Below are 25,448 nucleotides of genomic sequence, written 5' to 3' on the forward strand. Positions count from 1 at the left end.
CTTCTGTCGAGGGCCGTGTATTTTGATAATCATCTGTCTCCGTCCAACAGACAGAGCTTGAAAAAGAATATGAAGCGCTCCTTCCATAAAAGAGATAGATAAATCCCCAAGGGAGCAGAAGCCATTATTACATAAAATGGATGATTGCCAAGACCTCTGAGTGCTAAACAAATCTGTACTGAAAGCCCTATTGGCACCTAGGTTAACAAATTGTTTCCTAACATGTTCTTTGGCTTCAGACGCACTGAAAGGAAGACCCCGCCAGATTAACATGGTCATCTAATTTATGTTATTAAAATAACCAAGAGAGACTTCTGGAACATTACTTATTGTATAAAATATCCAACAATAACTAACCTTGTTCTGAAGGGAAGTGTTAATAATACACACACTTGAAAAATATAAAATAAAGCCCAAGAATCCAAGTAGCAGGGAGTACTTCGATAATAAAAAGGACACAAAGCAGGGATATGCTGACAAATGGACTTGGGGACTAGGTAAATCCTGGAGCCTGTTCTTCTGTTTTAATCTTTCTGTATATATTTTGCACATTTATACTCTAAATAGGACATGTTCTTATTCTTAAATGCCACGGTGGCTTTTGACCGCAGGCTCATCATCTCATGGCACCTATCTGGAATTTCTCCATTCAAGCCTCGCAGGCTGGTGCCAAATCTCTGCTGCACCAGGATGATGGGATTCCCTCGCAATAGTAATACTAGCAGCTCCCCCCGACCCAGCAAACAGCAACTGAGATCCTGAATTTCCCAGCAAGAATTAGTACAAGTCTCCAGCTGAAGGGAGAAATTATCATGTTGTTCCAAAAAACGAGAAAAACTGTCTTCCTAGTTTTTCTCTCCTCATTTCCTACAGTTTTCTCTCTCAACATCTCCTTCAGAAGGCAGAGTTCTCACCAGTTTCTAAAACAATTTTTTCTAAGGGGTCTTAATTTATGCCAAGAAAAACACTGCCTGTTAAATGGCATCATTAGACTCACATGGCTTCTTGTGGCGCATGTGAAGTTTTCGGTCTCCTGCATACCAAATGATCCTTAGAGTTGGAGAGAAACTAGAAGAAACAGCTGTTTTATTTTGTGCTCTGATAAGTAAAGAAAGAAAAAAAATGAAAACAAAAAAACCGCAAAAAACAACCCGCTGAAGAAGGCAGGCTTTGCTCAAGGGAAAAAAAAGGGCAAGAAATTTGTAAATGAGTGGCATTAGCATATTGTGTATGGTTTACCAGTGCAAGGATACACTGGGGAAAAAACCCATTCAGGTAGCTCTCTCTCTCCCACCTACTACTGCCATGCACAACACCCATCCCTAATACACCCCTGGCCAGAGAAAACCTCGCATGTCTGGAAAAGGGCCCATTAGACTTGGCTGCACATCATCATCTGGTGGCCCGGTATAATACCTACTACTGCCTGGCACATCCAATGACTTCTACATCCCAGAGTGCAAATGGGAAAGGAAGTATTCCCTTCTCTCCTTTCCATATCTCGCATGCATGAGAGAGGGAGAAGTGGAAAAGCAATAAGAAAAAGGGGGAAGAAATAGCAAAAGTTGATTTTTTTTTTTTTTTTTTTTTTTTTTTTTAAAAGGACTGGGGAGATGACAGATCTCTGGCTGCTAACCTGCCCTGAACAGCTAAACCCAAGCCCGTTTAGCAAATATCTGAGCCACCCAAAGAACATACCTCTGTTTTCTCAAGAGATGAAACCAGACCTTTTGTGCTCCCTGCATCCGATCTAGTCACTGGAAAGACTCCCATTGATTACAGGTCCTCTGACAGCAGAGAACATATGGGCTAGAGGACTTAAGCCAACTTCCCCAAAGTATTCGTTCACCTTTGGACTGGGAGAAGGCATGAGATGCCAGGAAGCTAGAAAATGTCATTTGAACCCTCACTTCAGCCTGGCTACTACCAGGTTGTCATAGGTAGTCATTAAAGAAGTTTTACAACAAAAATAGAAGCCTTGCCTCCCGTGCCAGAGACAAAGGGAGAGTCTTTCAAAGGCACAGGGGGCAGTTCAACACCTACAGAATCAGACTTCGTGGTGGAAGTGATATCTTGTATTAGACTAACTAGATTTTTGCACCTCACCACTAAGAAATTCCTGCCCAGAAGAGCAGGCCATCCTTTTTCCCCCTCCCCTTCATCTGTGAAATATGAAACACAGTAACCAGAAGGAAATATGTCTACATCCTGCTTGCCAAGCTACTTGGAGCATATAAACAGACTATTCCAGCTCGCCTCTGAGCCTAACCTGCATAAAATAAACTGTGCCAAACAGGAGATTTTACCACACCTTTAACTCTCCTCTGAAATATGAGCTTTCATTTCTACCAGGGAGAACTTTTTCAATCTTTTCTACTCTGCCTGAGGAAGGGTGCTTGTGCCCGAAAGCTTGCAATTCAAGAATTTTTCTGCAAAAATCTAGTTGGTCTAATAAAAGATATCACCTCTACCACGAGTTGTGATTCCTTTTGCTTCTAGACCAATACGGCTAGGACCTTACCATTCAGCACCCAATACACTTTCAAAAGGGAGTGAAAATGCTTTGCAAATCTCCTCCAAAAGCAGCTGCTAAATGGGAGTTTGGGGAAAAAAAAAAAAAAATGATAGGAGGGGCCCTGCAATGTTAGCACTCATTAATTTCCAGGCTGCTGCAGAATTATTAGCGAGCTTTTCCCCATTTTCCTTTCCTCCACCTATTCAGCTATTCCAAGTGCCACACCTGCTGGGTGTCTTGCAATGTTAGCGCATGCATACGCACATACGTGCACACATGCTTCCACGTGTGGAGCTGTGCCCACACCAGGGGCTGATGCTGTCTGCAGCGGAGTCACACCCAGGAAGGGATTTGCTCCAGTGAATCACAGCCCTCCACAACTCGCCAGCAAAGACTGAAACAGAGACCGCTTTCACAATTCCCATGGCAACAGTTTGCTCCCTCTACAAACCCTGACATCACTGGCAGCATTAACACTGCATAAAGCAGCAGCCTTCAGAGGAGAGTCCGAACCTGGGATTCACACGACGTTACTTTTATTTATTTATTTTTTTAAAGTCATAAGTGTGGAGGGACCCCCAGTGAAGCAGGACTGGACTATAACACTCAATGGCTGGATTTAGTGCAGACTCTTCCCTCTTCCTACTTCTTCCACAGTCATGGCTTTATCTCAAATAATGGAAACTGGATTTCTTTTTGCAGTCAGTCACAGCTGACCTTTAGAAAATCTTCAAATAGAGCCAAGGTCACGACTGCTTGCGGTCACTGACACTACGGCAATGTTCATAAATACAGGGATGTTAATCCCCGTCGTCTGACTTAATTTCAATTTAGATAATGCCACCCTGCCTACTTACAACTTCCCAGTCGTTTCAGCTGGGCTCGAGCACTCTTCACTTTGCGCCCTGAATTGTTCAGCAGGTTTTGCGTGCTGTTCAACCGCTGGTAGTCTTTCAGCTCTGCTTGAAGTGTACCCTGCATGCTGCACTGCAGTCCAGGTTTCTAAAGCACTTCAGGATCTTTACCTTTATGGGAGCCACAAAGCTGGAAAAGGCTACTGTCAAGTCGTACTAAAAGCACATTCTTCCTGAAGGCATAGCAAAATATTTGGAAAGGAATACAGGTATAAAATTTCACTGTGCCACATGGTTATTCAATTGAAAATGAAACCTGGAAAGGTGCGCTGCTCGAACACCTGTAGAAGTTACTGGGCTGCAGCCAGAGGTTTCCATGCAACACGCAGGGGATGTCGAACACTGAGCGCACACAGGATTTCCGTGCCAGATGGATTTTAAGGCCCCGGGTTTACCAGCAGCCTGTGCAAGCTTTATTTACATAAGCAAAGTAATGGGGCACCTAACGTGACCAGAGTGGCATGCATGTTTCAGCGGCCACAGGTTCAAATCCCACCTCTGGTTTTCCCCAACTAAAAAAGGTGCTGCTCTCTGGAGTTTTCTTTCCAAACATGGAAGGAAGAGCTGCCCAGAGCAAGGCACTGGGCTGAGTAAGAGGTGTCATCACCATAGTTAACAGCATCAGCCCTTTCTAGAAGCATCTGATCTCTGATGTCATGCTAAATATTTCACTCTTCAAACCGATAAAAATCCTGCCAAAAATACCTTGATCTGATAGAATGCCTGGGGAAAATTAATCAAAAGGAAACTTCATAGGCTCGCCATGCAAAAGTCCACCCACCCACCACCCACCCGAGAAAGTACAAGCCAGTTTTTTTAGAAGGTACAGAAACTGTGCTGTCATAGTCTAATGCTAATTGGCACAAAGGCTTGAAAAGTACCTCTGGTTTACTGAACTGCTTTGATTTCAAGTCTTCAGAGCTGAATTTCCTAGCTTCTTTATAATCCTGTCTTAACTATCACTATGGGTTTGAAGTCAGAAAGAAGCTTACAGAAACAGATCGGTATCGATGTTCACTCATGCCACACCACAGCCTTTTCATCCATCAAACCCTAAAAAAACCAAGATGACAGAAATATGGAGGGGACCTGTGGGTTTCTATTCTACAGCAGAGCTTGCAGAAGACAGCAGATGATCACCTGCTGGATACCGCGGCAGTCACCGTCTTCCCTTCTCTTGCCTTATGTTGTTAATTGTTTGGACCTGGGAAACTCCACCGCCTAGAATCGACAGGTAAAACGCACAATTACCCGGCGTACGCAACTTGTACTAGAAACCCATCTTCCAGGTCCCACACCTTCCCTGCAACAAACTGCAGCCCCCTGTTAAATGAAGCAGGAACATTTGGCCGATAGGAACAAATCTGAGATGGAGCTATATTCCTTGGAAAACAGGGGGCACCTGCTGTTTGCCGCTGTCCACTTATTTTGTTCCTGTACCATTTTATTTTCTGCCATGGAGCTATGGCTTTCAGCTTAGTAATCACTAAAGGCTGTTTGGTTGCTGCAGTTCCCCATCCTACTGCATGGGCATTTGGCAGGTGGGTTCTCCTGTATTCTTCCTCACAAACATGCGACTGTGTGTGAATTTAAGCAAAACTGCCACCCCCTCCCTGTCCCCATCAAAAGGGAACGCAACAGAAAATAAGCATCCAGAACAGCTGTACTGAATACACACAGGTGCTTGCCATGGAGATGAATGGGCTTCTGCAAGAGCTGACGGTGACGGCAAAGGAGCCCCGCACTAGGCTGCAGCCAGAAGGAAGCGTTGCTACTTGAAAGCCGACGGATGCGATGGATGCTGGGACTGCGACCCCCCGGAAGCGGTCTGCGGACCGCACCCAGAGAGCTCGGATTAGCGCATTTCTCATTGTAGCTACCTGCTTCAAAAAAGGTAGCTCCTGATACCTTCAGCTCGGTATAGGCATTTTAGACTATCATATCGTCTATGCAGTTCCAAACGAGCTCATCTCAGTTCTCTGCCAATCCCCACATCTATGACTAATCATGCAAGATTTAAGCCGTCACTAGATCTAAGAATAGAATTTGTCATTTTCTTCAAATTGCTTCCCACAGGATTCGTTTTCTTTCTTCCTTCCTTTTCAAGTATCTGATCAAGAGCAGTTGCTTTCCCTACTTCAAGGAATTTACCTGCAGCCTTCCCCGAAGGTTACAGGTTCTCCTGCTTTTGCTTTGTTTTGCTTTGCTTTAAACGTCCCATTAGAAGACTTAGTTTCTCTCCCTCTTGGTTTTATGCTTTCTTTGGAAACAGCATTTTACTAATAGAAATGCAAGCATTAGCCTTCCAGCCCTTGCTCATCAAATTGGAACTAATCACCTGGGTTAATGTCTAAACTCAATCTTTACTGAAAGACTTTACACCGTTCATGATGCTGTACACCTTTCCCTTAATATAGAGTTTTAAAAAATTGATGCCAAAAATCCTTTCAAAAACTGTCTGTATTACAACTGACAGCCTGCCATTTTCATCAACATTTATTTTACATTTACTTTAGGACTCATGCACCTTTCAGTGTCTACCAAGTAGCATCTCATCACACATAACCTTGCCATTTACCTAATCAGATATTTCTATTATGATTTCTGAGAAATTCTCTTTTCCACCAGCAGCTGTTCTTTCAAATCTCGCTGCAAGTACAGGCCAATCTGGCCTCCATATTATCATTTTCTATAAGAGCTTTGATTTCACTTTGGATTAAGCCAAGCAAAAAAACCCCACTAAGTCTACACAATTCATTTAAGCTTGAATATCTTGAAAAAACTTTCTTCGGTTATAAAATCCTCAATCTATTTTTTAAATTGCAAAATATGCATTCCTGTCTTTCAGCAATAAGTTTTAAGTTTAATAAACATACTCACTACACCAAAATAATATGGGCAACTGGCTTACAGAAAGGTGTGGGAAGCCAACTATTATATGAGAACTCAACACTGAATTAATTTATAATGCACTTTTTAAATGGAGACAACAAACTTAAAACAAATATTAATTCTTACTGAACCACTGACATAGCACACACAACTCAGCTCATTTCACATTCATAGATGGCTGTTCACCAGCCAGTCACATAGCTAGGAAGCCCTAAATTAAACACTCTTTCATTAGTTTGCTACCCAGTGGCTTCCATGCACCGTATCAATGTTGCATTATTCTTGTGTCAATTCTATGAAGCACTAATTGATCTAACAAGCACTGTATTTCTGAAACCCCCATCAGCATTTTAAAAGGTAAGTGCCATTTCATAAATGAATCAAAATCCTTGACTCATTGTCCTCCAGTTCTGCGCATTATAAAACTTTGCTTATAAAACCTGCCTGCGTCAGAAGCCTTCTTGCGTTACCTACCCCTTATGTGTGATGGTGGACCAAGTTCATGACTTTCTTCAATTAGTGTGGTGCTTACATCTACATATTTAAGTCTGTTTCTTGTGTTCAGTCATTTACCACGCTGAGTGGTCCTCTCTGCCTCGTACCTCTTTCCATCTGCGCACAGCACAGCAATTAAGATACAGTACTCAGAAGAAAACCTTGTCAATGGGCCTCCTCTGTCTCTAGCCTAAGTTGGGATTCACAGGTCTCAGCTCTATAGAGTGGGGACGATGGCACTTCTATACCACGCTGGGGCACTGAGATGCTAAATAACGATCATGAAGTGCCCATAGACAATGGAAAAAGGAGGCTGTATCAGCAACTCCGAAGGATATTACCTTTCTACTGAGTCCAGTTTACTGAAAACACCACCTGAGCCAGGGCATACTCAGTCTACTCTTCCTACCCCAGATCCGGTTCGTCGGCGTGGTCTTTACAACTATCCCTTCACTGGAAAAGGAGCACGCTGGCCTGTGCAAACACGCACAACAACAGAGTTCAACACCAGTTTGAACTTTGGCCATGCTTAATCCAGGCTACCTGGGTCAAAACCAACTGTGCAAAGATGCAATGAAGTCTCAGTGGTAGCCCGTGTTTTATGCTTGGCCTGAGCCCGTGCACAAGCATGCTCACTACGTTGGATTCAAAATGAGTAAAAGGCAGGTCTTTTCCATTCAAACGCTTCTTGTGCTCTTTTTATCACACTGAGCAGCTCGCTTGTCAACTTTGCTGTATTTAGTGCAAGTACAAATAATTTTTCTGTGCTCTTTCAGTGGTACGGTAACTAAGAGTTTCATTACAATAATGTATCAAATCTCCATCACAATTAGCTTTATTTGCTCTTGGTTCCTGTTCCCAAAAGGCACACTAGATACTAAAATAGATCAGATGGTTTTAAAATAAAACATTAACTCTTATCGACTGCATAATTCTCTCATCGACAGGGAAACCGATGCAAACTGTGCTAAACAGTAATGGCTTCACAGAAAAATTTCTGTTAAGTGAATATTGCTACTGTTAATTGCTATTAATTCTACCTTAGTTTTTGTTGCAAGTCCAATCATAGTTGTTTTTACTACATATATGCCAACTGACAGGGGTTTCCTATTAATGCCATCCCTGGCAGAGCTTGGGCATGCACAGCAGAAGGCAAGTTACCTTCTCCCTGTCCAAGCTCAGAGAGTCACTGGATATGGGAGGCTAAGGACGACAACGAGGATCCTGGTCTCACCGCAGTTCTGCCTTCTCCATCTCTTAAAGGATCCACTGGGAATGTTGTAATTCCCTGGCCTTTGCCTGCCAGGCTTATAAGGGAGGAGACTGATCCCACGCAAGTGCCAGAAGCAAACCGGTTGGTAGTAGAGAAGGAACAAATAAGTTGTGGCATCGTCCTTCCTTGCCTTGCATGGGACTAGGGCACAATCTAGCCCTCATTCTAAACAGTGATTTAAAATCAATATAAAATCGCAATGAACTTTGTCACCGCGGCTCCAGCAGAGTGGATTTTTCATTCCGCTTCCTTGCCATTTTTCTCCCCGTAAAAAAAGTTCTCTGGCGTGCAGCCTGCCTGGAGATGAAATAAAGCCATTCTGAGCTTCAGCACTGTGGGTAAGCACCCTCTCGAGGAATGCAAAGCACAAAGCAGGCTTCCATCATGCACATATCTCTACATCTAAATACAACCATTTCTATTAAATATTTAGGGCTCAAATATTTATTTCCAGTCAATTAAATTGAGCATTACATATCCTCCTGGGAAGCTGTACTCCTTCCCAATATGCAGCAGAGCAACAAGAGGGTAGTTTTGATATCTGCTCCTGACTATTAACTGCTCATGCAGCACAGACACCTGAAGGTCTCGATTATGTCAGTGATGCAGTTAACCTGAGTGAATGCTACTGCTCCCCACAAAGACTTTACGGTCTATCGAGACGTAGCAGCAGGTGAAACAAGCACGCTTCTGAACTAAACCGTGCCCTCGTATCAACACACACGTACGCAACGCATGAGTCTTTGGATCTACAAACCACAATGAATTCTTTGCCCTGGTTTAATAGCAAAAAAGAAAAAAAAAAAGTCATTTTTTAAATAACAACCCCTGCAGATGACATGCCTGAAACAAAAGCATGGCTTCTACTAATTACATTTACAACCAGCATTTGGTGCACATCCCATCTTCAGGCGATTTATTTTTGTCATCATGGGACCATGCGTCTTAATGCACAGATCTGCCCTATGGAAAACCTCTTTTATTATAAAATTAAAAAAAAAATACTTGAACTTTAATCTTTAATATGAACTCACATTTTACACCATTAAATTATCCAAGTAAAATGGACTTGAATGTGGGAAAAGACAATTTCCGCCATCATTTCATTAAAGTTGAAAGAACTTATTTAATAAGCTGAAATGTCCGTATTCCAGGAAATTAACATCAAAGTGTTATATACACCCAGTATCACTTAAAAGCCTACAGAGCATTATGCTTTACTTTTTCCTTATTTTTTTTTTTAAATAAAAAGGCATAACTCAGCAAAACTACCTTCAAAGCAGTTCTTTTTATTATAGGGTCCAATGGTGCTTTGATAAGAGAAATCAGAAGTCTCTTTTCTGTCCCTTGCAACACACAGCCTATCCTAAACTCCTATCTAGCAAGCAATTATACAAATTTCCCCAATGTAAGGTATTCGGGGGATGCCAACAAATGAGTTATTTGGGCTCCATTATCGACAGGTCTGGTCAGAAAAAGAACTGGCCTGATGCCATCACGCCGCTGAGGGCTCCCAGGGAAAGGTCGAGGCAGAGCCGGGCATAGCCAAGAGAGTCACACGCAGGGGCCTGAAATTATAAGCAATGCAGCAACAGAGATAATGGATTACCAAATTCACAGTGATTTTTTTTGTGCAGCTTAAGGAAAAAAGAAGGTTTAATTGCATCTGCTCTCACTACCGTGCGCTTCCCTCTGTTTTGTTTTTTTAATCTGCCATTTGTCTTTGAATTTCTGCTTCCACTGAAAGCATTTGGGGGCAGAGGCCGCTGAGCTGTGTTTGCATAATCCCTTGCACAACAGGGCCCTGACCTCTTTCAGGGGCACCTGGCTACTACCTCAGCAGCACAAATAATCGTGTGCGCCACACAGACCAGAACTGCTGACACATTCCTGGATCTTAAAGTCCCCTCAATTTGCCGTCTTCTGCACCAGTCAAATCACTCTGGGAAAATCGGTAGTAGCGCTGGGGTATACGATAGTTCAGGCCCTCCCACAACGGGAAGAAGAAAAAGTTGTGCAAAACTCTACAACTCTTGGTACCTTTCATTAGACCAACTAAGAAATCCCCAAAAAATATTTTTCTGCAAGCTTTCGGGCGCACACACCCTTCCTTAGGCTCAGGGTAAATTAAAGATGGTAAAAGTCTCTATAGGCAGAAAACACATTTTTTGTAGCCAAAAAATGAGCGAAGTATTTTCCAAGGGGTGTCTGTCTCGAGTCTAAAAAGGTTGAGAAACACTGTCATATGTAGAAAAAAAATACAGATTTTCTACCTATGGGGATTTCTACCATCTTTAATTTTCCCTGAGCCTGAGGAAGGGCACGTGTCCCCGAAAGCTTGCAAAAAAAGGAGTTGTTGTTTTGCAATTTCTTAGTTGGTCTAATAAAAAGCATCATCTCTGAACTAAGAGTTCTGGAGTTTTGCATTTCTTTTCGTGTAAGACCAACGAAATACATCTCTGAACAAGTTGTGGAAGCCTGGAAGTATAAACTACCTGGGAAGTGAATGTCACCTTTAGTTAGCAGCAGATTGGCATCTGGGAAGTAAAAGCCCTTTAGGCACCCCCAGGGTGAGAAGGACCTAGGCTGCAACAGGAACCTGGCAGCTGAAAACACAAGACATCTTTGGAAGACAGAAAACAAGTGAACAGAATGGGAAGTGATTTAAACTCTGCGTGACTTCACAGTCACTAGCGCCTTCAGGGGATGAGCTTGTTTTGTACTGAAAAAGGGCACAGGAGGCAAACTGTAGTGCAATGGCTTCCAACCTGTGGTCTGCAGACCCCAGGGGGTCCGCGGACTATGTCTGAGGGGTCTGGGAAAGATGACTACGATCGATCAAAAGTATGTGAATACCCACATTTTCAATTCAAACGGGTCTGCAACTCCATTCAAAATTATTAGGGGTGTGCAAATGAAGAGGGGGTCGAAAACCACTGGTGTTGTGCCCACAAATGCCATTCTTTCCTCCAAGACGGTGGTTCTCACCCCTTATGGACTCAAGACTTGGAAAATACTAGCTCTCAATTTCCTCTCTTTTTGACTAACAAATCACACTGCTACTTTGCAGTGCCGGGAGGTAGGGGTTGAAGGAGATCCTGGGGTCAAAAAAAAAAAAAATCTCACGCTGAAGAAGCAGGGCAGCACATGCCACCCAAACTCAGGGACCAGAGCTACACTGCAGCTGCTGGCCAGGCTTCCTGCTGCAGGGCCCCATGCCTGCAACTTCCCAAGGCCCCCAGGTAAGGCAGCACACTAGCTGGCTACAGCCTCCCCTACCACACTTGGGGTAACCTGCTGCCACACCAGAGTGCACACGGCATGGCATTCCTCGAGGACAAGTAGCAGCAGCACAAGATGTGCAGGTGCTGCTTCTCCCCAGGGAAACACGCTCCTGCTCGACTGGACATGGTCTCTGGGTTTATCTTGTGAATCACATTTGCACACCTAATTACGTAGAACTCCCTGACCCCCTTGAAAGGATCAAAGAGGTACAAAACCCCGGTTGAGAAGCACTGGCCTAGGAGCTCACCACCCCTCAGAACTGACCCTGAAGACTTAGCAGTGTGAAACAGAAGCATTCGAGGTCTCGATTCCAAAGAATCATACAGAGTACCAAAGTCAGTGGCATTTAAGGGCACTTGTCAACTCAAAGTGCATGGGTTACAAAGGAGGCAAGAAACTTCTTTGGCATTTCAAGCAGCAGAGGTTGTGGCAGCATCTCCGCCCTTCTGTTCTCAGCATTTTCTTCTCCTGTGTTGACATCTAAGGAAATTTATATGCTAGGGCAGATGACACCGTCTTGCAAAACAAGCCAAAAAAACAGGAGTGCCCAATGTGGATTTGCTCTTTCCAGTTCTTTTTGGTGTCCTAAGATTTGTATGCATGCCCGTGGCTTGTGCATCAGCAAGACTGCAGTAATAATTACAGCAAAAGTACAAGATGTACCAGGAAAAAAAAAACAACAATGCCAGCAGAACTTAACCATGCAAATGAAGCCTTTATTATGCAAGAGGAGACCAGAAGGCTGCTCCAGGGCACAGGTTCCAGTGCTAGCCTGGATTCAGTTCTCAGCTCTGCAACAGACTTCCTAGGCGGCCTTAGGCAAATCACTTACAGCTACAGCCTACTCTATTAGGTGCCTAAATGGACATAAGGACCTAAAAGCACTCCTATCCCACCCTGCTGGAGCCCTCCCAAAGTCATTAGCACAGCAAGTAGAAGGACTGCTGCATGTGGCCTAGTCTTCATGCTGAGGATGGGAGGAGCGTGCTACAGGAGTAAATGCATTAACATTTTTTGTGGGGAACTGAGCAGGGTAGAACAGGATTGCACTGACGCACCTAATAGGTGGAACAAGATCTGGTCCCAGGTATGGTTCCTGATCTTGAAAAGCAGTCCCCCTAACTTTAAGATGGGCATAATGCTACTGCGCTAGCTCAGTGGTGCTGTAGAATAACTATGTGCATACAGGACTACAGGACCAGACACTATGGTAATGTGAGGCAGATAAATACTCAAGATGAAGAGGGATCTTCACTTCTGAGTCTAATGCAGAGCAAGAAGCATGGTAAGTAATACGCAGACTGGGCCTGGGACTCTGGAAGAAATTTGCAGTGCTGCCTAGAAGACTTGCATTCAGGATTTACTTTGAAATGGAGAAAGACAAAAAAAAACGTTGTCCAGTGAAGTCAGTGGGAAGACTCGCACAGCAGGAAGACTGCTTGCTGTTATAAAGTCAGTCCACAGAAGAATGCTGAAGTAGCTGAACAGAGCCGGAGATGTCGTCTCAGGCATGGAGAATAACGAGGACCCCTCCCACCCCGGTCGTCAGTACCCCCAAAGCCAATAGCTCCCCTCACTTCTCACAGCCGCAGCTGGAGTCAGGGGCCTTCACCCTCTGGCACAGCAAGTGAAGACCTGGGAGCCTTCACCAGGAATGAGACCGCTAAATCTTACTCATGATCATTAAGCAAATTAAACCGTGCGTGGTAAAAGCTGGGAGATGGGGAAGTCAGTGTCGGAAGACTGACTGCTGCTAGGAATCGCGTGGACAGGGAACAGGCACCTCATCTGCATTAAACCCAATGCCTCACCAGCGCTTGACTTTACAAGTGTGCTGCAGACTTCCACGTCTCTCGAGCAAATCACCTTTTGCAAAGCCAGGGCCCACAGTCTCCAGCAGCCCAGGAAGTCACCCCGATGATATTTAACAGTTCAGGGCAGTTTCCAGACATTTAAAAACAAACCAAACAAAAAACAATATGCAAGTATTGTTTAGAGACATAGCTCATCTGCACAGCTCTACAGTCCATTGTGGGATTTCATATGCATTTAACTGGAAAGTGTCAAGCGTTGACTGTCTGATCCTGCGGGCACACACCGGCTTCAATAAAAACTGAGCAATTCAGAGCCAGCGTCTGGTGCACCGTACTCCTAGAGGGGCCCGTCTCCAAATCCAAAACTCACCCTGGCCCAATCTGCTTAGTCCCTCCCTGCAAGGAAAGACTGGACCCTCATGGGAACACCCTGAAGCATGCCTTAAGGACCAAGAAAACCCAGATTTGCCAGGTGGTAGCACAAACTGCACTGCACACCGAGGATCACCACAGAGAAGGTCTCTTGCCTCCAGTCCCATCACAAATATAACACCTAAAATACCCTATTAGCTCTTGAGCCTTGGCACATTGCAGCTGCCATGAAATCTCACAAACAGGTGGCCTGCAAAGTAACCAGGTCTCGGCAGTTACTACGATCATCTGGTACGGCTCCGAGACCGGGCACGTTGCACTGAGATTCGGAAGGCTTGGGTCCAGCTTCCAGCTCAGCTGCAGTCTCTCCACGATGCTCTGGAGAAGCCACTTCAATTGCCCCGTTCTTACAGACCCCATCTATGAAATGGGATCATATGCCCTTGCCTCAGAGAAGGGATGAGGATTACAGCTCGCTGGTGGCGAGGTGCTTGGATGCCACGGTGACAGCGGACATGCAAGCACCTAGACAGATCGAGCTGACATTTATTAATTCCATCTTTCTGCAGAGGATAGGCATGTGATGTTCTGTGCAAAGGATCTGCGACAGTCCTACCCACCTCTTAAGAACTGCATCAAAGATTACAGTATTGGCAGTTGACAAGAAGACGGATGGTAACATCTTGTCAGGAGCCACTCACAGCAGTATTTTGCTTGCTTTTCCCATTGTCAAAAGATGCACTTGAACAGCAATATTCCCTCTGCATAGGCTGCCTTTTCAAGAATCACAAAGGCAGTAACCACAAGATTTTTGATGTCATATTGTGCCTCCTATCTTTAGGGCAATTCCTGGGGCAGAGATGCTAAGGAGAAGATTACCAGATAACAGCCTCTTATATCAACAAGATGTCATGTGGTGGCCAAACAAGGCCTCAAAAAATACAAGCAATACTTCTACCACCCCTTTGTCTAGTGAAGTACTAGCCCTGCTCAATCCATTTATGCAGCACAAAGATCCCCACTTTCTACTCCCAAATTAAAATCCCCATTCTCCCCTTGATTATTTCATGCTTCGACTATTGCAACAGCACTGATGCCCAATTACTACTTTTATCCACACTCCACAGTCTATTCCAACCCTTGCTGGTTGCTTTGTTTTCCAGCGTGGTATCACTGCCACGCAGATACCACTCAGTCATTTATTCTGCAATATTTATTCAGCTATATATTAAACCGAAATTGGAAGTTGGGTGTATTGTTGCAATCTTTTAGGAACTGCAGGGCAACAACGCTTTCCCACCTTCTCTGTATTCTGCAGCATATTTGTTAAGCTTGTGTTACAGTTGGTATCTGATCTTTCCATCTTGCACTTGCACATTCAAGATCCGTAGGCTCTGTGTACTTATTTCCTTTCTAGAAAAGATCCAGGAATATTTCAAATTCGATATCTTATATAAAATAACTAGAAACAGAAGAGTCGCTGTTTTTTTTTTAAAGGAGAATTTAACTCTGCTGTGTTTCGGCATACTTTCAATTCTTAAAGTAGAAGATATTAGCAGTCATCATGACGGTTTTCAGGAAATGACCCAGGATGGTCTCAAGGAAAGAGCAACAGCCATTGCACAGCTTAAGTTTTAAAGCAGGGAGGGCTTACTTTTGCCACTTACACTGTTCTGTAGAGCCCCAGTTGTTCAGCGCTAAGTTGGGGAGTTTTGGAGGAATACTGGGACTGCAGCATCCAAGCCTTTCAGAACTTTATCTAATTCTCCAGCCTATTTAAGTTTATTGTATGGCGGTAGACGGAAACCTCATGGAAGTACTAAAGCTCGCACTAAGAGGTCACCCTCCCATTCTTTCCATCAGTACAGCACTGTTGCCGAACGCCTGCTCATTTTTTTTGCCTATAATACAGCCTGAAGAGTCGGACTCTGTAGCTCCAGTTGTCCAGCTGTTAGCATCCTACAGTCACAGAGGCCAAGTGTTCGAAGTTAAAAGGATATACATGCATTTTTAACTCCGGGGGGAGGGGGAAAAAAAATCAATCAGCTTGCAACTTCAATGAGAGGCACAGCACAAACCCAGAGCAACAAACCCAATTCACATCACAACAATGCTATTACAGGAATGAGAATAAAACATGGATATTTTGCAGTAAGAGAAAGGAAAAGCCGGTATTATTGGTTTCCAATTAAAAAAATAAAATAAAATTCAGGTCTGTGACTATTTAAAAATAAAGTATCCTAAGAGACCTTTTTTAGAAGAGGACATGCTAATTTGTGCAATGGCTGAATAAGTAATTAAGGCATGAATGCTCCTCCAAGTGGATGCCTTGGCTGCACAGAAGTAGGAAAGGGACTAAGTCCCATGCCAAGGGACTAAGGCACCTTTTGACACAAGAAGTTCCTTGGAGACGTTTCAGTGTTAAATATGCAATGCCTAGGTCTGAAGATCACCTTCTCTTTATAAACACTTGCCTTCTGGGTAAGCGAGATCAGATTAATATTCTACAGATAACTATGTGCCACTGTTACCACAGGTTTTTTTCCTGCTTTTGAAGATATGAACTTGATTCTTTCCCTCCTTTTTCTACTAAAAGGGAAGCAAAACTTTCCCCCCCTTTGTTACAGCAGAACAAGTGAGCACTTCTCCATGACACTTCCCTATCAGCGGTGTACTCCTGTTCCCATGGCACATTGCAAGGGGGACAAAAAGAGAACCAGTGTTTGTACCCAGCCTGGTTTGCAAGTGGGGCTCCTGTATGTCATAAGCCAAACGCAAATCAGAGTTGACACTTCAAAGAGGAAGAAGTGGAATGGCCTATTTTATTTCTATGGACCAGCCTTGTGAAACAGGTGATTAGGAGACATCTGGAAGAACTGCTAAGTAATGAGACTCAATATGCAAGTGAACACATGGCTGCTAGTTTCAACAGAGTACTGCTGATCAGCGAAGGCAGGAGAATCTAGTCTCCATTAACTGATCAGTTCAGAGATTAAAGAGGAGTATTTTTCTGGTCCTCCAACTTCAATGCCCTTTAAACATGTTAGCTGAAAAAGAACGGGGGAGTGAGCCAAGCCAAGTCTGTCACTTCGGAAAGGCTGGACATGACACTGTTTGCTGTGTTAAGAGGCATTTCAGGACATTTTGAAGAATGTGTCCAGAAATACAATAATCAGTTCAGGCTTTCGACTTTATAATTTTGGTCCGCACCAAGAATTATCCCAAGAGAGGAATACTGACCGAGGCAAACTGGTCACTAGCTACCTCTCAGTTCAGCTGGCATTAACACTCCCTTCCACAGAAGCTGCCACGTGCCCGCTGTTTCTTATTAAAAGCTCATCTAACGAGAACACAGTGCACCGAGGCAAAGACCCGCAAATTCACACGTTTACAAAAGGACAAAACCAAGTCGTTTCATCATATTTAAAACCATTTGCTACTCATATGGGAAATAACCTTTAGTGAACTTTTCTGCTTTAATGCCAGCAATAGCTTTTAAAGAAAAAGAAAAAAAGCTCAAGTCTTACAATTCACTACTGTTATGTTTTAAATGCAGCATCTTCTCAATCTGGAGGAGCATCTCCCATCTCTTCAACACCAGTGAGGCCACATCTGGAGTCCCATGTCCAGCTTTGGGGCCCCCCATTACAGAAAGGATGTGGACAAAATGGAAAGTCCAGTGGAGGGCAACAAAAATGGTTGGGTGCAGGGGAACATGACTTTTGAGGAAAGGCTGAGCGAAGTGGGATTATTTAGTCTATCAAAAGACCGAGGGGGATTGAATACCAGCTTTTACCTCCCTGCAGGAGGGTTGCAAAGACGGTGGAGCTGGACTGTCCTCAGTGGGGGCAGACAACAGGACAAGGAACAATGGGCTTCAGTTGCAGCAAGGGAAGCTGAGGTTAGATATGAGGAAACACTCTCACGAGGATAGTAAGGCACTGCAACAGGTTGCCCAGAGAGTGGTGCAGTCTCCATCCTTGGAGATTTTCAAGACCCAGGCAGAGAAAGCCTTGGCTGGGATGATGCATTTGGAGCTGGGCCAGCTGTGAGCAGGGGGCTGGACTAGAGACCTCCTGAGGTCCCTTCCAACCCTCATTTTCTATGTCTCTATGATCTCCGAGGACTGCTGTAATTGTCATTTGACAACAATGCATTCATACACAGCGCCGACTAACATGACAGCTCAAAGCTCCTTTTCTTAATGGGCTCCCCTCTCCCCTACAAGGTCATTTCTAGACTAGTGGAGGTATTTTTCCTCTTCTGTTACCTTCCATCAGTGTTAGTGGTAGTTGTGTACAGATCCAGGGGAGAAAAAAAACACTAAAGTTTAGAGTTAGGAGAACACCACTCAGCAAGAGCCACCACCAAAAAGTAGAATTGAAAGTACCTCGAATAGTTTCACGCAGAAACAGGGGCAGCGAATCACGAACATCCAACTTCTGCAAGATGTCAGTGGTATTAAAGGAACAAAGAGAAAGAGTGAGATGTGCTGAATGCACTGCAAGGTTAAGTAGGACAGGAGCTCTGCCGGCACCTAAAGCTATGAGATTTTACTGGTTCTATTTACAAAGCTATGTTTAAAAACAAAAACACAAAACCCCCCAAAAACTCCAATCAAACAAGCAAATGTAAGCCTGTGCTAATCTATGTTTGCATAACTTCCCACAGAAGTCCAAACAGCTTTGACCGTCTCAATGCAAGTAAGCCTTGAATAAGACAATCACAATTCATCCCACGGAAAAGGGGCAAGTCAGTAAAAAGGACATCAATAAAGGAAGAATGTAACCAACTCCAACTAAATTAATAGCAAAGTTTAAAATGGGTCCTTTATATTCTCAAGGCGCGAACCTTGACTACTACTGAAACTACAGCCCTCAAACGAGGGCAGACACCTGGCTGCTACTGAAATAAAACCGTTCTGCAATCGATGGGAGTTAGCACCTAAATAAACCCAAGGGTCTGGGCCCAAGCCCTGCAGCTGGATGCTGCAGCAGTTAAGCTCCTATTTGGACCCATCACTACTGGGTGACGGCTCTCACTCAGCCATCACGGACTGCACAGGCCATACTAGAGAGACGGGGTGAAAGCCAGATACGCCGCACAGCTTTGGGTGTTTTCACAGATTCCAACAGGTTTCCCATTGTGACTAACGGAGCAAGGCTTTCTTCTTTGTGCAGCTACTTTCTGTACATAAAGAGATGATCTTACCGTGCAACTAGGTAAAACATCTTTAACACTGGCCTTCCCAATTAGTTGCAACCACTTCTCTGGTCAGTGCTTATTAATATGCCTATCATTTTTTTTTTTTTTTTTTTTTTAAATAAAAAAGTGTGCGGCACCACTAACCTGCCATTCAAAATTACTGTCAGTTAAGAGAAGGCTGGTAGTAAACTAGATCCAAAAACCAAGTTCCAGAACTAGATCCAAAAACCTCATCTACCTTCACAATGCATTTCTTAGACTACAGAGTGATAAAACTGTCCAGTCAGGTCAGTGGCAAAGTACTCCAAGTCCTCCCTGATATAACGTTAAAAAAAGTCACCGAAGTTTTAAAATGGGGAATGTTTACTCTTCTGAACATTATTCTTTGTGAAATACTACCGATTGCCCAACGGAGAGTTGCTCAAAAAGCCCTAGACCTCCCAGATGTTTCCATGGTACATACTTGTGGGATTTGCTTTTTAAATTAAAGAAAGAAAAAGACAGAAAAAGATTTATGCACTTGTAAAGAATGTTCCACATTACCGACAAGCCATTTGAAGTGCTATTTGTCACCATTATGGATATTGGAAGCATGCTGCATTTAGCCTACTAAATATGGGAATTATACGGAAGCATTAAAGATATTTTAGATCTTGCAATTCGTTGACCTTGGGCAGACTGCTCGTCTCTGGCTGTCGAAGTACTATACTCAGTGAACCTTCTCGTGGAGCTTGGCAGGGCTGCTTCTGTGCATGAGGGATCAAGTGCTGGATCAGGCGCTTAAACAGTCAGGCTCTTTTGTGCCCGTTAATTATTTGCTCACTGAAACAGTATACCGTGACTATGCTGAGATAGGTTCTTAACCCAAAAGCTACTTTTTCTTCCCGCCGCGCAATAATATCTGTACCCTGTCTCTGTTTGCAAGCTCTCTTTTCCAGTCAGATGTACAATAGGGCGTAGGCTGTATTGCCAATGCACCCAAAAGTACTTCCCACTGAAATGTGCCCATGTACTTCCTCCAAGACATCAGGCAGAGTTTCCACAGAGATCTCACTCCATGCACTTTTTCAGCTTTTGTTTGAAAATGAGCTCCTTCCTATTTTTTTTCCTCCCTTTGCCAGTGTCCTTCCACCCTGAGGTTAGTTTGATCAGGCTGCTGCTGTACATTTTACCAAGTTTCCTTTGATAAGCCACATGGTTTTGCTCTGTAGTTATGAAAGAAGCAGTTTAAAACAGACCTCGATTTCTCACTTCATTTAATTATCTTTTCTTTATTTTCTCCTCCCGTTGTGAGTCCTATTAATTGCAGATTGGCTAAATCTGGCTGACTAAGTGCAAATACTGCAGTCAGACAAGGGCTCTGTTGGTAGACAATAGACTTTGTTATTTTACAAAGCTTAAAAATTCTGACGCTTGCGTTTGGAGGTTAATAAAGCTTCCTTGGGTTAAACCCCCGGCTGCACGTGACTGGAACATGCAGACAGGACACAGAGGATTCGCTGGTGTCCACAAAACGCAGAACTAAGATACAGAGTCCCCATTGCCATGTTAGCAGAGCACTTGACATATGACATGGGAGTAAATGCCCATTACTAAGTTGGAAACTGAGGCAGAGAAGATGTCAAGCCACTTGCAGACAGGCTCTCAAGTGAAGCCCGAGACCATGCTTCCTTTGGCAGGGCTGTGGAGCAGGTACTCGCACTACCCAGGGAAAGCTTGGACTGAAGGACCCCAGGGTTTAAGAGTCTCTGCTCATCGCCTCTGCCCTCGCTCCCCTGGGTAGCCGAGCTGCGACGGCCCAGCTGTGCCCAGAGCCCTTCACTCCTGCTGTAGATTTATCCCTGCATGCTGGAAAACTGAAGCACTCCATATGCCCCCGGGGACATAAGCAGCCAAATCCTCAGCTGCTGTAAACCAGCAGCGCTCCATCAAAAATCAATGCACTGAGCTAGTGTTGCTGCTATCCCTGTTGCTGCACCGTTTCTGTTTCAGGTGAGGTCAACAGTTGTCGCACCGTGACTTGCACGCCACCGGTGCCTGGTGGAAGCTGGCAGGCCACCACGTGCCGGCTCCGTCTCCAGCTGCTCAGTGACGCTAGACGCAGCTTAAAAAGATACACCCCAATATATGTGCCTTCCCCAATGCCAACTGCTGCGAGTTGCACCGGGGGGGTGTCCAGATAGGAAGGGAGGAGGTCCAGAAAGCCAGACTACGGAAGGGAGGCAGCCCATCAGATCAACTTGATGAAAACGCTGACAGGTTGTCACTTACTGAAGCATAAACTTTCCGGCGCTAGCCAGCTTCCTTGATGTAACCTTCCCATCCCATCCAGAGCCTCTCCCCAGGACGGACATCATTCACACACAAATTGTTCTGCCGCAGCCTGGCCAAGGGCGTAGCCAGGAAACGTTCCAAGGAGAGGGGAGGAGGAGAGGAGAAGGCGTCCAATCTCTGCCCGATTATACTCAGTCTGGGACAAACATATGTCCAGCATCTGTCCCCTGCTGGCTGACATTTGCAGACTCCCTCAACCTCCTGTGGAAACTAGACATTCTCGCAGCATCTGGCCCCTAAATCAACAAGGATAAATATGGAGATGAGCTCGTCAGATAAGAGCAGCTGAGCTGGCTGCAAAACCCCACATGCAACTGCAAGGGAGAGCAGCAGGGAGTGGAGGAGAGGGGAGAAGCTCCTCTGGAAAGGAAAGACAGACTCCAGGAGCATTCAAATGCTAAGACTATAGTGACATCCTTCCTCTCTCCTACATTTTACGTCCGAGGGCTGGTATGGCTGGGATCCCTTCTAGCACACCTGTCTAATGCTTTCTCCTGCGAGAGACAAGGATCCCTCTCTCTTTCCTACCCTAAAATCTACTTGCTTCACCTTCCATATTCCTCTCCACCTTCTCTCATAAATAATACCCTTACTTGCTGTGCACGTACGTTATTCTCTCCTCTACCTGTTCTCCCACTGATGCATGGACCTGTCACTGAGCAGCTTGACTGGATGCAATTCCTCCTGCTTTGAGGTGTCGGGGTGTTCCAGCACGACGCTCCCCTGCGAGGTGTTGGATGCCACCAAGCGGCGTCAACTGGGCCGACCTCTGCAGTGGCTCACAGCCTTGGTTTCTGTGTTTCTAGCATTCGCAGGAGTTACTGTGGAGACCCGTACTTTTGTCTCTGGATCAGAGCTGCCAAATTCCAAAAGGTGTTTCTGCTGGAATGCAATCTGAAATTATACTGTTCAAACAACTTTCAGGGTGCCATGCACGCAACGTGATAACAAATCCTCCTTCAGCTCCTTGACAAGTACTGGTAAATATATCATTTCTGCCTCCTCCATCTCCCAATTTACTTCTTTTATCAGAAGTAGTGACAAAAAAGGTTCTAATTAGATAACACTAATCAGGTAGAACTGCCTCTGATTGACGACTGAGAAGTCACTATCTGTTCTCTGCAAAACAAAACAGATTGGCTATTTTCCTTGTAGAAGCAGGAGATTTATCAATAGACAAAAGGATGCAAAAAGCCAATAGATAAAGTGTAATTACAGATCAGGGCTATACATTTTACTCTGACAAATCTAAAAGGATTAGTGGGTGGTAAAAAGCTTTTTGGGGCAAACCAGTGATATTACTCACCAAGGAAAAACAGAACTGTCACTAAAATAAATTAAGAAAATTATCACATGCAGATAAGTTTAATAAACTTCAGGAAAGATTAGAAAATATCCAATAACTCAAGCAAAGAGTTTTGACATATATGACAGACTAATTCCAATAGTGTTTTATTTATCTCCTTGTAGCATTCTCCTTTAATAGGCAGCAATGAATATTCTCAATGTTTTTTAGTAATGCAAACAAAATAAACATGCCAAGTACCACTTAATTTGCAGTTTTTATGTAGGATAGCAGATATCAGTAGACCATCCATTTTAACATACAGAATAATCCTGAATTTGTTTCCTTTTACCCTCAGTGTTTACTGTTCCTTAACGTTTAATAAAGTTACTTTAAACTACAGTAGAGAAATAAAAACTTCTCCAAATAAAAGAGAGGCCTGGAAGCTTCTCGACTTGCAACTACCAGAGAACTGAAGGTTTCTATGGGATTCTTATAGTTACTTTGATTAATCAGATCACAAAACCAGTCTAAGCAATGAGGTTCCCCTTAGAGACTAGTCCTCCCGGGCCAAAAGGACAAACTACAAAACATCCATCAGTCCCTCCCTGATCTGCATCATATGCCACCTGTTGTGACACCACATCAATAGAGCTCATCATCACCATTATGCAAAATGATAACAATAAATACAGGCAAAACAGTAACGGGGGAGGATGTTGAAACTTGTATTCTGGTACCTATAGCAGCAAATAACAGGCTGGGAAATTATTAGGTATGAGGGAAGACAAGGGAAAGCAATAAAGGGTGGAAAGATTATGCAGATACTAAGGAAACAGCTGGCTTGGGAACATGATGTTTGAGAGGGAAGGGATTTTCTGACCAGGATTGAGGAGCATGGAGGGGGGAAAAAAAAAAAAAAAAAAGAAACAATGCAAGTGCAATCTGAAAGAAGGCAGAAGTGGTGACAAGCCCGCTTAGAAGGCATGATGCTCTCTACAGGATGGGATTGATGAGCAAATAGAAAATGCACTGGCTTTTAAAGCAACACCTGAGCACCTGCTGTGAAAACACTGGTGTTTCATGCAAAAAGCAAGCACCAGGACAGGGCACCCAAGCTACTGCATTTGCATGGACGAGTCAGTAGAAGAGAACACGGTTGCAAAACTTCCTGAAAACCCAGGCTCCATGTCAGGATCCCAAGCAGTAAGTAGCAGCAGAATTCAACAATTGGCCCTTCAAACACGTTACCTCTCACGTCTCATCCCCGTCTGGCAGGACTCGACTCACCTGAGTATGCCCAGTAAGGGTCCCCCGATGCTTTACGGCGCCGTATTTGCACAGAGCTCCCATGCCTGCTTTCATGCAGTGAGCCAACATAACCTTCAGTCAGAGCTGGGAGGAGAAGAGAACAGCAGCAATTAGGAAAACGGCATTCGCTCCCTAGATGTTAAAATCTCCGAGAGAGTTATTTGCCAAGCAGAGACAAACAGCATGGTGCTGTTTAAGAAACAGGCACAGAGAAATGCTTTGTACCCTGGAGAGTGCACAACATATGAAGGAGAGGCACTAGCAGGACCACAGCCTCATCTGGAAGACCTGCCCCTAGCACCCAGCACCTCAGTGGAACAGTTCAGGATCAGGCCATCAGCACAGGCTCCAACCCAGGGCATTTAACAAGACCCTTTCTAGCTAGCTACACCCAGAGTCAAAGTGCACCTTTTTCTTTAACTTTTTTATTTTTGACTAAACACCCACAGAACAACAGAAGACAATGCTACCGAAAAGAAAAATAAGTCACTGGGGTGCTCATGAACCATGCATACCAAAAATGCAGCACGTGCTCAAGCAATGGTAAACACTGGGCAGTGCCACTGCTGTGGAAGCAGATTTAGTGGCCTGGGGTGGCACAGTCGTCACCTTCCTCCAGGCAGGCTCTAGCAGTTCATTCACCAAGAACATGATGAAGGCTCAAGAACTCCAGGTCTTGCTATCGCACATCCAGAGCCACAACCCGGCATTTCGGCACTCGGCGCACGTCATAGGCAGAAAGCCCCACTACGCACTACCGCGTGGTATCTGACGTGGCACTGTCCTTGCTCTGGTACTGACATATCAATACCATTCATTCCAGCAAGGAGGACACCTACGCTGCCTTCAAAACTAGGGGCAAAGTATGAGCAGTGTCAGGCAACCACCCCAGATACCTCATCACACCCACAACATGAGGAAAAAAAGTGGGGGGGAGGAATCTTAGTCTGACACTATAAATTAAAGAAAGCAAATAACATAAACCATCAACCAAAACAGAAAAAAAAAAAGGAAAAGGACTCCCTATGATGCATCCTGGAGTCCTTTCATGGACTTATTATTACACTCAACATTGGCTTTTTTTTCCTTTTAGAGAAACGCACAGCTTTCATGAGTGCAACTTTTACATGCAAATTTTGTTTATTGCCTCTGTACACTTGACTGTACCAAATCCGAAGCGTATGAATTCACAAATGTCAGAAAAACTAGTCTGAAATGGAATGCAACTACCCTTCACAATACACCACAGCTGAAAACCTTTGTATTATAATAGATGCACACAAACAAAAAATAAAACCTGCTTTTAAAACCAAAGGGAGCTGTATATGCACCATCTGAAAAACAGGCAACTGCAGTCTGACTCAACAGCAATTTGAGCCCAATTGTTCTCAATTGAATCAATAAGCTAACTGAAAAAAAAATTACAAAACTTTTTAGTAAAGTGTCTAAAGTTACTCTCTGCAGCCATACCAGAACTGGAGTATTCCCATCTCAAGCCACATGTTGCAAACAGACATCCTGCCTAGCCACAGTACTGGCAATGCTGGAGATGGCACCCATCCCACTAAAACAGTCCTTAAATAATTAAGGGTCTGGCATTAGGGCGCACCAGGGAGACTGCTGCATTTCAGTGTGGGGGGTGAACCAAGGTGCCCTGCATACAGAAGTACACACACACGCTTTGTGGGAAGGCCCTTTGGTTTCTATGGCAGGACGATGGAAAGCTGGAAGCAAGAACGGCTGAGAAAATTCC

The 25,448-nt window shown here is 44.2% G+C and overlaps 1 protein-coding gene across 1 annotated transcript in view; it reads right to left on the bottom strand.

The window, feature by feature from the left end:
* The window catches only part of PTPRG (protein tyrosine phosphatase, receptor type G), a 350,734-nt gene extending 326,329 nt beyond the window's left edge, over positions 1-24,405 (bottom strand). Inside the window, exons 1-2 of the mRNA XM_019536996.1 lie at positions 24,384-24,405; positions 23,675-23,827 (exon numbers count right to left, since the gene is read on the bottom strand). Of these exons, the coding sequence (XP_019392541.1) occupies positions 23,675-23,827; positions 24,384-24,405 (175 nt within the window). The remainder of the gene's footprint in view (positions 1-23,674; positions 23,828-24,383) is intronic.
* Between the last annotated feature and the right edge of the window lie 1,043 nt (positions 24,406-25,448).

Source organism: Crocodylus porosus, unplaced genomic scaffold (assembly GCF_001723895.1).
Source record: "Crocodylus porosus isolate Cpor-Errol unplaced genomic scaffold, CroPor_comp1, whole genome shotgun sequence".
NCBI lineage: Eukaryota > Metazoa > Chordata > Crocodylia > Crocodylidae > Crocodylus > Crocodylus porosus.